Source organism: Dermochelys coriacea, chromosome 3 (genome assembly GCF_009764565.3).
Source record: "Dermochelys coriacea isolate rDerCor1 chromosome 3, rDerCor1.pri.v4, whole genome shotgun sequence".
In the NCBI taxonomy this organism is placed as follows: domain Eukaryota; kingdom Metazoa; phylum Chordata; order Testudines; family Dermochelyidae; genus Dermochelys; species Dermochelys coriacea.
This window is the reverse complement of record NC_050070.1, coordinates 142,360,661-142,376,052: the sequence shown is the minus strand read 5'-3', so window position 1 is coordinate 142,376,052 and position 15,392 is coordinate 142,360,661. Positions and strand designations below refer to the sequence as shown.

Below are 15,392 nucleotides of genomic sequence, written 5' to 3'. Positions count from 1 at the left end.
AAATGTTAAAAGAGTAAAGCTTTGTGCTCCATGTAAACCAAATCATTAGTATGGGACAGCATCTATTTATACTCAGGGGGGACAGGATGTACGCTCAGTACTAATCTGCATGTTACAAAATGCTTAGTTTCTGATAGGTAATAGCAAGACAGCCCCTCTCTCCATTAGCATAAATATAAAGAGCCATTAGGCCATGGGCTCCAGATTGTCACTAATGGAATTTCAGAGTACTGGCTTTTGTGGGAAGTTTTAAACACTTGCAAATAAGTTGCTGAATGTAATAAAATGTTTCTTTTTAGCTACATGTTTGAGTATTAATTTGGTATTTCAGATTTGTATTTGTAAAATATTCAAAATGCTGTGTTAAAGAATTTTTGGATTAGATTTTCATTTTTTGCTTGCTTTTTGTCCTTGTGGGAAGAGATCCTCATATCCATTATCTCTGCCCTTGGCCTCCATTACCAACACACGGTGCCCCTCACATCTTTCTGATCAAATAGAACTGGGGGATGACCAGCACCACAGGGAAGCCGAGTATCTTTCTAGAATTGTCTACGAAGGATTATTTCTGAATGTGTACCCCACTTCATTTCCTCTATGCCAAAGGAATGAGTGGGTTGTCAGTATGGGCAGTAGCACTTGGACTGAAAATCAAACCTGGTTACTTATATGGCAGAACAGTCTCATGAGGCCTCTGGCTGGCTTTATCATAGTGCAACGTATAACTAGAGTATATTGTACACCTAATTATTCTGGATTTATAACTTACTAATTAAACCCAATCTTTAAAAAATATTTTGTATTACTTAGGGCTACATAGAAAGGATTAAACCAATGGTGAGAGATGGTGTTTATTTCATACATGAGGCTCTACATGGACCACCAAAGAAAATCTTAGTAGAAGGTGCAAATGCAGCATTACTGGACATCGACTTTGGTAGGTATAACTTTTTCTGAGAAACACGGTGGCATGTATGTGCCATGAAGGGAAAATGTCTAGTGGCTGTGCTGTCCATAGGTGCTCTTGTGGGAAAATGTGTGTTTGTATTATGAGGAAGCACTAGACTTCCTATTTTAAGTCAGATTTTGACTCCTCATTAAAATTCTCTCCCCCCATCCCCAAAAATCAAACCACTCTGAGTTTTGGGTCTTAGAAAAAAGAGGTGTTAATTACATTTAGGAAATTCTTCTAAAGTTTTTTGGAAATCAGTAAAAGTATGCACACATGAGGTCAGGATTTGGCCCTTGATTTGATTTTTAAGAATAACTTGTTGAATGGTGTTGGTGTTATAGTTGGCTAAACCAAAGACATGCAATTAATTAGTTAATTTGCATATAGCAGTCCTGTTAAAAAGCTGAGTAAATTACTATGGGCTTTTCTTAGCATTTATAAAAGTCATATTTCACAGCTCACAGTTGTGGAGCAGAGCTGTGAAAATACTTTAGGAAAAGAACTGAGCTAGCTAGCAGTGATGTTCTTTCTATATACATTTATTTTACAGTATGACAAGATATTTTTAGTGTAAATTACTAAAATACTTCAAAGTATGCAATATTACAGGCTTTTGTGAGCTTATTAAACTTAAGATAGCGTTTTTTACCTACATGGCTTATGAACTATCTACCTGAGAGAACTACTTTCTCCATGCTATACCTCTACATTTGAGATGGCAAATCCTATATTTTCATGGATGTTAAAGTGTTTTCTCAGGGTGTACATCTGTGCTGCATCTCCTTACAGTGACATGTAGAGTACATACACTCCACGCCCCCATAACACAGGTATAAATAGTAGTGTAGACAGTGAGGCATTGCTTAGGCAAGAAGATTGAAGACATCGCTGAATCCTTAGGGTATGTATCCTACACAGCTCTCTATGCACCCAAGCAGTGCCACTCCATAGCAATGTAGTACTTGTGGCACCTTAGAGACTAACAAATTTATTAGAGCATAAGCTTTCCATTCATTGGCATCCGATGAAGTGAGCTGTAGCTCACGAAAGCTTATGCTCTAATAAATTTGTTAGTCTCTAAGGTGCCACAAGTACTGCTTTTCTTGTAGCAATGTAGTGTCTCTCTGCCTTTCACCACAGGGAAAGACTCAGACAGTGTGGAAAGGCTCCAGCAGCTCCCTGTGGTGAGGAAAGGTTCCTGCAGTGGGGAACTTCCAGAGCCTTTCCCCACTGTCTACTCCCCACCAGAGCCTTTCATGGCCATATGTAGCTACACACGAGTGTGGACACTGCAGTTTGTAGTTACACATATGTTGATGCGAATGGTGTGCACTGTAGACATGCCTTCAGTCTCCTTTCAAAATCTTCATATTTTTGCTGTGAGTGAATGTACTATGTAGTAGAGACATAGACAATACTTTCTGGTGACTTATGCCAATTTTTGGCTTGCATGTCCCTTGAAAGTTGCTTCATTATCTGGGCTTGATCCTGTGCCAGTTGATGTCAGTGGTAAATCTCCTGTTGGTTTCAGCGGGGCAGGAATGCACATTGCACAGAAGAAAATTAGGAATTCATTAAATATGAAAAAGAGAACCTAACTGCAAACTGTATTCATTTTGGTGTTCTTCATAGCTTTACAAAATCCACCAATGAGCTCTTCCTAATAGGTTTGAAATTACCTGGTTGGTTAACTTTAAAAATAATTTAAGGTCTAGTGTGTGTTTCTTTCTCAAAGTGTGATAGCACTTTTCAGTTCTCTTCTGTTTTTTTTGTTGTTGTTTTTGTTTTTAATTAGGGACGTATCCTTTTGTGACCTCTTCGAATTGTACAGTTGGAGGCGTTTGCACAGGTTTGGGTATGCCACCTCAGAATGTTGGGGAAGTATATGGAGTTGTAAAAGCATATACAACCAGAGTTGGAATCGGTGCCTTTCCTACAGAACAAGATAACGTAAGCATTACTCATGATCAACAAGTGGAAAAATACTGGATGTGTTTCATAGGTTTAGCCAGTAATGCTTAAAGCTAAGGGCATATTGTGGCCTGTACAAAACTGTCCTCAGCATCGGATTCTGCATGAGACTTAGTGGCATTTTTTGCCTTAAAATATGGCTATGCTCAGAAAAATAACTTTATCAGTTAACAAATCTGTTGCCTGGGTGCAGTGATCCATCTGTGCTTATTTTATAAAGTTGTTGTGTATTTTTTAGTTCTGCATAACTGTTAAAGCTGACAGAGAGGAAGATTAATTTTATTCTGTCACATGCACCAGCAGCAAAATCGTAATGAAAGTCAAGTTGTAAAAAGGCAAGCCACCAGGAGTAAAGATTCTGCACCAAAAGCAGCTAGCCTTTTTGATCCTTAGCTGAATTTGCAGCACTGGCAGCCTGGTTGCCAAGTATCTCAGACTTCTTTAAGCTTCACAACATTGTGGTGAAGAAATAGGTAGCTGAATGAAAATGCAGTGTTGAGAAAATGGCTTGCTTAATTAGCATTCTTACATTTGAAAAAAACCCCACTAGCAATAGTAAAGGTACTTGTTTGTATTTTTGTCTTAGTGGATAGTTTTTGCATCATGGGAAGACTTTAAGGTTATTACAATATTCTGTTAACTGTGCTAATAGACATGAAAATCTTCCATCAGGAAATTGGAGAATTGCTGCAGACACGAGGTAAGGAGGTTGGCGTGACCACTGGTAGAAAAAGAAGATGTGGCTGGCTGGATCTTGTGTTACTCAGATACGCCCACATGATTAATGGATTTACTGCGTGAGTATTCTGTGGTGCTGACAAGTTTGGCTTTCAAATGTATCATAACATGGATTATTGCAAATTGTATAGTTCCTAGTAAGTAACTCTTCTGAAACTCTCACCAGCATTGGTAGAAAATGGTTCTATTCAAATGAACGCTATATAAGCTTAATCAGCCTAAAAAGTTACCTACCTTGCGTGTTAGCTTGGCAATTGATTCCATCTTTTTTTTGTGTGTGTGTGTGTGTGTGTGTGTGTGTGCAAAGTGATAGTGAATTGTGAACAATATATATGATACCTCCATTTTCCATACTTAAGTTTTTTTAAAGAGCAGAACTTGTATATGACACTTCCCATTTTTGGGTCCAATGTAGCATTTTAAGGTATATTTGATTGTACTAAAATACTTCGAATATTTGCACCAAAATATTGTGTAAAGGTATAAAATAACCTCAGTCTACACTCCAACATTTATATTTTCTAAACTTGTTTCCAGCTTTTGTATGCCATGAGAAATAGTCTAACACTTTAATATTAGTCTTACTTATCAATATAGTTAGTGCTAATGTCAGAAGACACTGGAAATATCACAAATTTGCAAGTTGTTTTTAAAAAATATACTTAACCATATCTTGTCAGTCTCAGATGGGATGCCCTGATATTCTGAACACATCTTTCATTTTCTCCCTGTCCCCACTCTTCAGAGTTGCTTCCCCATGACGTAGAATTTTTTAACACACACAACTAGCTGCAAAAATGGCTCTGAAAAATACATGTACAGAAAAATTGCATGGAGGTTAAAATACCTTCCCCCTTCCCCTCTTATTCCCCCTGGAATTTGTGTTATCTGTCTATATTTCCGTGATTCACAAAGCTTTTTAAAGTTTTCCCTACCTGTCTCCCTAATAAAAGTACACAGTGACTCGCTATTCATGCAATTCCAAGAACTGCTTGCATTTGGTTCACATTACTTAGCACTTCTCTCCCACTCCTCCCTCTTTTAAAAACAAAACAAAACCGCATCTGCCAGCACTTCATGATTCCAGAGCTGGGGAGCCTTAGTATATAATTTAGCCAATGGTACTAGATGCCACGGAGTAGATTTAAATGAATACAAAATTTTCAATTTAAAACTGCAAATTACCTCTGAGAAATTTTTAATAAAAAAAATCAAAGAACATTGAAATAAAGCTTAGATGAAACTGTCTAGCGTAAAAGATGGACCAGTGTAGATGTAAATCTTTATTTAAATTTTCTCATTCATTTTCCTTGTCCTTGCCTACTTTTGGACAAATAATATTTAAAAAGTTGCCCAGATTTGGTTATCTGTGCATCTAGTTCAGGGTTGAAAGTAAAATGCAGCTCTTACCGGTACAGGGCTTCTCTGGCCAACCCACAAGGGGCGGGCGGGACCTCGGGCTGAAGGGGCGGAGATGGGGTTCAGCATCCCCCAGCCAGTCCATCTGCACTCCCTGGCCCACGCCGCCCGGGGCTCCAGCAGTGATTTAAAGAGCCCGGGGCTCTGGCTGGCGCTGCTGCAGTAGCAGCAACCGGAGCCCCAGGGCCCTTTTAAATCGTAGCCCCAGGGCAGCTACTACTTTCCGCACCCCTCGGTGGCGGCTGGGGGGAAAAAGGGGCAGCCATGTCACTGCCCCTTTTGCGCCCGCCCAACCCCCCATCAGCGACCCTGCCGGGTCGTCACTGCCCCTTTTGCGCCACCCCATTGGCGGCCCTGCTGGTAGGGACCTGGCATGGCCACCGATCGGGGGTGCAAAAGGGGCAGCAACGTTAAAGCACTGCCACAGCAATGCTTTAAGCAGAGTTCTTAAAGCGCTGCCGTGGCAGTCCTTTAAAGTCAGCGGTACAGGTCGGTACTGGCGGCTACCTTTTTCCGGTACCCCCTTACTTTCACCCCGATCTAGTTACATGTTTGAATAGTGCTTTTAATGTTTAATTTCAGCTCTGTTATATAACAGCTTGCTGAACAAATACATTAGAAGCCATTCATTAGACCAGTGGTTCCCAAACTTGTTCTGCCGCTTAAACAGGGAAAGCCCCTGCTGGGCCGGGCTGGTTTGTTTTACCTGCCGCATCCACAGGTTCGGCCTATCGCAGCTCCCAGTGGCCGCAGTTCGCTGCTCCAGGCCAATGGGAGCTGCTGGAAGTGGCGCGGGCCGAGGGACATACTGGCTGCTGCTTCCAGCAGCTCCCATTGGCCTGGAGCAGCGAACCGCGGCCATTGGGAGACGCGATCGGCCGAATCTGCGGACGTGGCAAGTAAAACAAGCCGGCCCGGCAGGGGCTTTCCCTGACACACCTCAGGATTGTTTTATCTCATTTGAACTAAATTTATCCAAAATCAGTTAATGCTATCACCACATATTTGTTACTTAGTTAAGTCATTTGATGTATAGCTAAGTTTTTTGTGGACTTTTTAATTAGCGCACTAGATTAACTCCCAATTTGTCAGTCACACATTTAAAATAACAAAATATGGAAGTGATCGTAAAATATATTGTTTTACACTTCTTGGCTCCTTTGAATGAGATGAAAAGAAATGCTGTGAGCAATCTATGTAATTGTCCTATTGCTTTCTGTGAGAGATTTTAATGTGACTGTTAAAAGTCAAAAAGTAAATAGAGCAACCTACGTAATTACAATCATAGAAGATTAGGGTTGGAAGAGACCTCAGGAGGTCATCTATTCCAACCCCCTGCTCAAAGCAGGACCAACACCAACTAAATCATCCCAGCCAGGGCTTTGTCAAGTCAGGCCTTAAAAACCTCTAAGGATGGAGATTGCACCACCTCCCTAGGTAACTCATTCCAGTGCTTCACCACCCTCCTAGTGAAATAGTTTTTCCTAATATCCAACCTAGACCTCACCCACTGCAACTTGAGACCATGGCTCCTTGTTCTGTTATCTGCCACCACTGAGAACAACCTAGCTCCATCCTCTTTGGAACCCCCCTTCAGGTAGTTGAAGGCTGCTATCAAATCCCCCCTCACTCTTCTCTTCTGCAGACTAAATAAATTAGCCCAGTTCCCTCAGCCTCTCCTCATAAGCCCCAGCCCCATATGCCCTCCGCTGGACTCGCTGCAATTTGTCCACATCCCTTCTATAGTGAAGGGCCCAAAATTGGATGCAATATTTCAGATGTGGCCTCAACAGTGCTGAATAGAGAGGAATAATCACTTTCCTCGATCTGCTGGCAATGCTCCCACTAATGCCGCCCAATATGGCATTAGCCTTCTTGGCAACAAGGGCACACTGTTGACTCGTATCCAGCTTCACATCCATTGTAATTGTTCCACTAAAGCTGTAGACCATTCATTCTGTTTTAGAGGGTGGGGAAATCTGTCCCTTGAATTATGATGTTTTCATATTTGTGTGAAATAGGGCATAATTCAGGATCTGGTCCAAAGGCTCCCATTTATTTCAATAGATTTTGTATCAGTCCAACAGCTCTCTTGCTTGTATCTTTCTTTATTGGCTTGAACTTTGTTTTAAAACAATGAAAAACAATAGAAATTTTAATTCCAACTTCGGTTATTAAACAAACTAAAAATTATTCCTGATTTGATTCATAGTTGCTTGGGAGCTTAATTTTGCATGTGACAAGTGGAAAGAAATGTAGTTAAGTTTTAGCCCAATAACTCAGTCTATAAAATGCCATTAACAGAGGAAGGGCTTGTTTTTGTTTTTGTTTTTCTTTTAAAAAAAATAGATTGGCTGTAACAAAATTGGATATCTTGGATGTATTTCCAGAAATCAAAGTTGGAATTGCTTACATACTAAATGGTGAAATCATACCTCATTTTCCTGGTGAGTCTGTTTTATAATTACTGTGTTGAGAGGTCATAAAGTGTTAAGAGTACTTTGAAAAGGGTGTACATGTAGATAAAACTTCTGTGCCTCATGAGCTTGTGATTGCACAAGTGCCAAAGCCATACATGTCATCTCAACGAGTGCCTAAAAGGCATTCACACTGCAACCTGTAGCTCTTATAGCTGCCAAATATTTTGCAGAAAAAATAATTTTAAAATGCCTAATTTTTTTTTTTACTCTTGATACTATTTATTATTTTGCTACCTTTCATTCAGCCTGATTTATTACATGAATCTAACTGTACAAGTCTCAGAGGGAACTAATACATTTAGATACTATAAATTATTCAAAATAGTATTTTTCCATGCATAGTAATATTGCATTTTTAAGGTTTAATATCTCCAGATATTGATGGCAGCGTCTACCTTGGAATGAGAAAGCTAGGATTTTTTACTTTTTAGTGTGCGTATAGTTCTAGTACTAAAGTTCAGAAGTTATTACCTGAAGAATGTCTGAAGCTGCTTGGGGGGTTTTAATGTTTTAATAATGTAGTTAATGTAGTATTGGTAAAGATTAATTAGTAGCGGGTAAGATGATCAAATGTAATTGCATGAATCATGTATAAGGATATCACTACCACATACGTGATGACTTATAGAGATGTGATACAAAATGTTTTAAAGAAAAGGCTTAGAAACTCTACTTGATGACTTTATCTCATGATTATTAAATATCTCCTTTGGATAGTTATTGATCAGCTTATTCCAGTATAGTTTTGAATTTTTTTTTTTCTGCAGTCCACAATTCTTGACATCTGGGATGCGCTCCTCTCTGCAGTTCATGGAGGCATCAGAGTTTTAGAGCCTCATGGTCAGGCCACCCCCTCTCAACTCCTGCTTGCTTCTAGTTTCTGTTCCTCTGTGGCAGCATATGGATGGCGCTTTTTACAGCTGTTGCCTTCACATCTACCTAAAGGGGATGCTTTTTTTGTCAAAATTTGGGGCAGTAGTGAGTAGTGGTCTTCCTCCCTGCCCCTACTCCCCCAAGCCATTTTTAGCCAGATGATGTTGGAACACCTGGAACATCAGCTGCAGTGCTCCATACTGGCTCCTCTGCATCTTCCAGGTATAGGAAAGTAGTTTAAAAAGCAACAAATGAAATCCAAATGGTGCTCCATCTGTGAGACTGCAAGCTCAGCAGATGTTGAATTGTACTCCTCCTCTACCCACCTGAGCATCTGCAGCTCCAACGTGGGAAAAATGGACCAGGAATCTATGGGCAGAGCAGGGAAGAACTCTAAGGATGAGGAGGACTTCAGTCAACTCTGGGTAGTCCCAGGGACACCCTGGGGAACAAAAGGCAGACTTGCAATGTCTCACTCCCCCCTACCCCGTTCTAAAATTGGTCTAGAGCACCCTGGGAAAAGAAGCAGAGCTCAGAAGCACTCTCTCTATCCTTCCCAGTTTGGCCAGGAGGGCTTTGGAAAGGGTTCCCTCCCCCTTCCATGAAGGAATCAGACCAAGCAGGCGAGGACTCAGAAAGAGCTCTCAGGAGAGGATTTCAGGCTCTCAGCAAGGCTAGCTGCAAAAGGCCTCACCAAAGCTGTGACAGAGCTTGTAAGCTCTCAAAGCAAGCTAAAAAAGCTAATAAATCAAAGTGGGAAAAGGGTAAGGACAGGTGTAGAAGATCTAGGAGGTATGAGTCCTCTGACACTTTTTTCTTCCCCTCCTCCACAGAGAATGGTGAATTGTTGGACTTTGTCTCCAATCAGGACCAGGGAAAGACTCAGCTAAGCTTTTCACCCTGAGAAATTAAAGGCCAATTCCAAGAGTAAGCCTCTGAGCAAATTTCTCCCCTCAAAATCCTCCCGAGGCTGTGATTCTCATATACTCCTCCTTTGAGGAAGTAATTGGGAATGAATGAGATAAGCCAGACAAGGGCAAACATATTAACAGAAATGATCTTGTATTCTGTAAGATTCAGGAACTAAAAGTCCTGATTACAGAGATACCAAAGGTTGATGCTGCATAGTATCCCTGGTTAAATATATAGTTATCCCCTCAGAAGTGGAGTTCTAAAGACCCTACAGAGAGTTGCCTCCATTTTTCTCGCAAAGATTTTTGAGGCCATCTCAGCCTCCCTCAGGGCATTCTTAGCAGCTGCTTGTTTTGTGAGGGCATCTTTCTCCTGACTGGAAGATCTCGGAGCCCTCAAGTATCAAAATCACCCTGACCTTGGCTCTGTTTTAAAGAGAACTTCCCTGGCAACAGCGTCAGGAAGCAATGACATTCTTGGACAAAGCCATGGCCTCCAGCTCAGTGACCAGGTGCCATCCCTGGAAGGTGGATAGCCACTTGAAGCAGGTTCTGTGCTCTGCCAAATTCATGGGAAGCCTTCTGAGAGAAGCTAGACAAGGTAGTGGCAGACAATGCCGCAAGATCTAAACAGTCCTTTTGAATGCCACACCGTGCTTTTGAGAGAAAGTACAGGCTGGCCATCAGGCAAAGGCATTCCTTTTAGCCTTCATCCTTGTGGAAATAACAGCAAAAAGACAGCAGGTTCTCCAAAGGAAAGGCTTGGAACTGTGGCTTGGGAAGAAGGCCCTGGAGGAATGGGTTGCTTTGACCATGGACCAGTGGGTCAGGAAGATATATAGCGAGTCAGGAATATTCCAAGTTATGGGCTCCACCCAATCCATTTTTCATCGAGTCCCCAATCTTGAATGATCCTGTAAAGTGCAGTCTAATCCAGAATGAGATTTCTCACCTCCTGGATATGGGAGTAATAGAGTGTTTCCTGAGAAGAAAGATTCTTAGGGTTCTACTCCATCTTCTTTATTGTTCAGAAGTGTACAGGGGAATCTGTTATAGATATCAAAAAGCTCAACAAGTGGATAAAGAAAACCAAGTTCCAGATGGAGACCCTAACCTCTACAATGTCAGGCCAGGGGGCCGTTCTGATTTCAGTGAATCTGGTGGATGCATACCTCCACATCCCTATCAGACAATGCCATTGCAGGTTTGTAAGGTTTGCTTCTGGCAGGAGGTATTATCAATATCTCTGATTCAGCTTGTCCTCGCCCCCCTAGGTCTTTACAAAGATGTTGGAGATAATCATAGCAAACTCAGGTCACAGGGCATCCACGTGTATCCCTTCCTATATGACGTCTTAACCAGAGCTCCATCCCCAGCAGCTGCGCACACAGCTACGTCTCTGATCTTGAATCTGCAGGCTCATGGCTTTATTATCAATGTCAAGAAAAGTTCCTTGAATCTGTCCACCCAAATAACTCACTTGGAAATGGACACAGACACTTTGATGGCAAGGATACATTCATCTCTAGAGAGGTTCGAGAAAACTGAAGACTTCTTCGCATTGTTTTAGAACTGCAAGAGGCTAGCCATTGCACCGAGCCTTCTTGGGCACAATTACACATCAGGAGCCTTCCAGGCTTCATCTTAAATGTATGGTACTACTTCCCAGAATGCTGAAAGATCAAGTAAGAGTTTTGGCACAGGTGATCAACTCCTTAAAATGGTAGTCAACCTAGGGCAATACCTGCAAGGGTGCTCATATGCCTTCCAGATTCCCCTGATCCTCACAACCAGTGCCAGACTGGAGGACTGGGGAGCACATCTGGGGTCCCAAACAGCTCAAGACATCTGGAACCTAGAGGAAGGGACCTATAACATAAACCTTCTAGAACTAAGAGCTGTCAAGCTGGTGCTACAAATGTTCCAGTCCAGCCTAGAAGGGAACCAGTCCTGATTAGGTCAGACAGCACCATCATGGTCACATATGTATGACCAAGGTGGTAACAAGAAGGGCAGTGCAACATGCTGAAGCAAAGGAAATCATGCAGAAGGCAGAGCATTCTTTCCTTTCCCTCAGGGCAGTTCACATAAAGGGAGATCTGAACCAGAAGGTAGACTGGCTCAACAGGAGCAAGGTGAACCACTCCAAGTGATGCATGAATTAGGAAGTCTTCAAATTGTCCAGTCATTCAGCCTGCTCTCGAACAACCTATTCACAAACCACATGAATGCAAAGAGACTAAAGTATTTCACTAAGGAAATAGACCCCAGCTTCCCTGAGGACAGATACCCAATCACACAAATGGCCACAGGGCCTCCTCTGTGCATTTCCACCCTTCTCATTGTTAGGGAAGGTGGTCTAGAAAATAAAATGAGAACAGGTGACGGTAATATTGGTAACACGCCATTGGTCAAGGAGACCCTGGTTTTCAGACCTGAGAGAGCTGAAATTGGGACCACCACTGCAGCTCCCAAAGAGACATGGCATCCTCTTACAAGGTCCTCTTCTTCATCACCAAATTAGCTGCATCTAACAGCCTGGTTATTGAAAGGGAAGCAGTAGTATCATTGTGTCTGTCCTCCAAAGCCATCAGAACACTTCTTTCTTCTAGAAGAGTACTGACTTGAAAGCATACTCCTCTCCTGGGACCTGGTTTTGCAGCTGATGCCAGGAATGTGAAGCAAACCCTAGAAATTCTTGGATTTTCTCCAAAAAGGCTTTGACAAAGGTCTCTAACATAACACCACTGCATGTCTGGTGTCTTCCCTTAATTGTGTGATATTCATATAATTCCCAAGTTCTCTGGCAGAGAACCCCCAGGTAGCCAGATTGCTTAGGGCAATCCGGTTATCCAAGCCAGCAATTGGACCTCTCTTTTCCCAAGTGGGCCACTTGTACAGAGAGCCCTGACAAACGGTCCCTTGGTTCCCTTGACGTCAATGCCAGCATTTTATTTCTCCATCGCAACTTGCTTTCTGATAGCCTTCGCGTCCGCCAGACAAGTGTTGGAACTATCAGAGCTCTCTATGCAGGACTCTTACTGCGTGTTTCATGAGGACAAGGTGGTGGTCAGAACTCAAAAATCATTTTTCCCTGAAGGTGAGGTGGTCTTTCCACTCTTCCCAAGAGGTGATTCTACCTTCATTCTGTCCAAGGCCACAGCATCTCACTGAGGAGATGTGGCACACCTTAGGTGCCCAAAGGGTTCTGAAAATGTAGCTGAAAGGTACAGACTCCATAAGGAGATCAGCTGTTCTGTTTGTATCCTTTCAGCCAAAATTCCAAGGACTAGGAGCTTCCAAGTCCTCTATTGCTTGGTGGGTTAGACTATGCATTGTGGAATCATACAAGGCATCAGAGATTATAGTTCTAGAAGGAATCGGAGCATGCTCCATGCTATCCCTGATGACCTCGTGGGCAGAAAGAGGTAATGAATTCACAACGGAAATTTGTAAGGCAGCCATCAGGTCAAATGAACCTTTATCACACACTGCACATCCTATCCTCTGCAGAGGCATCCTTTGGCAGGAAAGTGCTGCAGGTGCTTGCCAGGATATGATTGTGGCCTTTGAGCAAATATTTAGAGATGGGTAGGGATACAGTTTTCCTTTTTCTGACCTTTTTCTATAACCCTCTCTACATCTGTTCACTGCTCGCTACTTCCTAAACGTCAGGAATTGTGGGAGATGCTGGGATGCGGAACAGACAATGTCTTACTGATAATTTCCTTTCTGCTAGCCGCATCATCTCCCACAATTCTATTCACCATGGATGGCTCATGAGTCAAGAGTCAGATATTAAGCAGAATTGTTACCATAAGACCATCTTCCTTGGTCTAATGTACATAGTTATTTTGTTATCTCTAGAAAGTGTGTTAATAATGTTATGAAAGTTTTACAGCTTGGGAATAACTCATCTGGAGGCAAGCAGGAGCTAAGGGGGCATGGCAAGAACATGCAGGTCCAAAACTCTGATCTGCCTCCATGAGCTGCAGTGAGAGGAGAGCAGCCCAGACATCAAGAATTGTGGGAGACATTGCTAGGAGAAAGGAAATTATTGGTAAGAAATTTTCTGTTCCTCTTCTAGAGAACAAAGTAATAATTCCAGTAACAAACAAATAAAATGCACCTATTCAGGAACTCTGAGCTATTGAGGGCATCTAGCTAGTGTAGGTTGTTGTTTTTTAATGCTGTCCCCTAGCACATTCTTATTTAGTTGACAAATAGTATATTTAGTTAATTTTGCTGGTTTTTGGACAGGACAAAGGCAGTTGGCCTGTCTGGTAAAGGTCTGGCTGGATTGACACTAAAGGGTTTTCAAAAGCACTCAGCATTGGCCTTACTGAATTCTTCTGAAAACCTGGGAATACATGAGCAGTTCTTTAAAATGTGCTTTATTTTTCCAAAAGGCATGATGTAATTATTTTAAGTTGATCTATTTTGACATCCAGAACTTTCCTATAAAATTTCAAAATAAAAGAATATGAAATGAAGCCCTTAATATGCATTAACTTCACTGCACCTTTATTCACCTGGGAAGTTGGGTTCAGATATGAAAAACAGGATTGTTGCAGTGTATTCTAAATGTTAACAGACTTGGATTCTTTGAACTTCATAGGGGAAGTGAATCTCTGAGATGAGGGCTCTTCACTAAGAATGTCTCACCTACAGTCTTATCCCATTTCATACAGAGGGCTACTAACTCAAGTGCCTCAGCTGATCTCAATTGCAATGTGTCTCACTAGAAGTCAGAGGGTGCTTCTGGCAGTCCCTCATGCTAATGAAAATAAGTCCCAACATTTTGCAACAATATACAAGTCTGTTTTTAATACCTGTGCCATTGTGAAATACTGGTATATACAGGATGGCGGTCACCTTAAATCTGAATTTGTGTTAGTGGGTTAGATTTCAACATAACAGAACTTTCTACTATGTAATAAGCTCTTCAGTCTTCTTGAACAACAGATACCCATGGTTTAAAATAATGTAGGCCAATGTTTGACTCCATATCAGAGAGAGCCATTGAAATCCACTCCTGATTAAGAGAATTCCCATTATTTCACCTCCTTTAAACTATGGACAATTTCACACTATTGTGGTTGCAGTATTTCTCAAGTTCAGGCAATATTAAGCAAGTTCCTTTTCTGAGGTTCCCCATCAATAAACAAGATGCTTGATAAAATAACTTCTAGTTGTATGACTGGTTCTGTAAAAAAAATATGTAGAACTTCTGAATAATTTAATATTCACTATATAAGTACTTATTCATTTCCTCAGCAAACCAGGAAGTCTTAAATAAAGTAGAGGTTCAGTATGAGACATTCCCAGGATGGAACACGGACATATCAAATGCAAGAACATTTGATGAACTGCCTGTAAATGCACAGAACTATGTTCGCTTTATAGAACTGGAGCTTGGTATTCCTGGTAAGTAAAGCAAACTTTCCTGCTTCAAGAAACCTATCTGAATTAGAAATAACTTAAATTTAACTCCCTTGACCTTTTGATGCTAAAAAGGACTTAATGAACACCCAGAGAGCTAGAATTATAAGCTTTAAAGTGACTCTTTGCTGTTGAGCCTCTTTTTAGCTGCAAAATCTAGAAGAGGATCACCCTCTAAAATGTTTTCAGTATATGCGTGTAGTCTAAATTTGCAGTACTCGGTTATCATAATTTGCCAAATGATTTTGAATACTGACATGCATACTGTTCTGTTTGCATGTTTTAAAAAAAAAACCCCAACTCTTGTGCAATAGGAAAAGTCCTATTTGTAGGACTTTGAAAACAAAAGCTGAATACAATATTTGATTAGTCACTGTTATTATAATAGTAAGGATTCAGTTCTGCTACCCTTATGTTATCAATGTTTTCATCTGTGAGTAGTCTATTAACTTCATTGGGACTTACTAAGGAGTAAGACACTAAATCAGCGTAAGGAGGGCAGACTATTGTCCTAAACTAGTACCGAATTATTTACTGTGTGGAAAGATGGTTTTATGATCAAAGGATAGGACTAGAAGTTGGGAGATGAGTTGTATTCCTGGTTCT

The 15,392-nt window shown here is 41.3% G+C and overlaps 1 protein-coding gene across 1 annotated transcript in view; it reads left to right on the top strand.

Annotated features, from left to right (window-relative positions):
* ADSS2 (adenylosuccinate synthase 2) overlaps positions 1-15,392 on the top strand; it is a 64,980-nt gene that overhangs the window by 46,237 nt on the left and 3,351 nt on the right. The window contains 5 exon segments of the mRNA XM_038394801.2: positions 811-937; positions 2,748-2,902; positions 3,596-3,720; positions 7,430-7,527; positions 14,622-14,771. Of these exon segments, the coding sequence (XP_038250729.2) occupies positions 811-937; positions 2,748-2,902; positions 3,596-3,720; positions 7,430-7,527; positions 14,622-14,771 (655 nt within the window).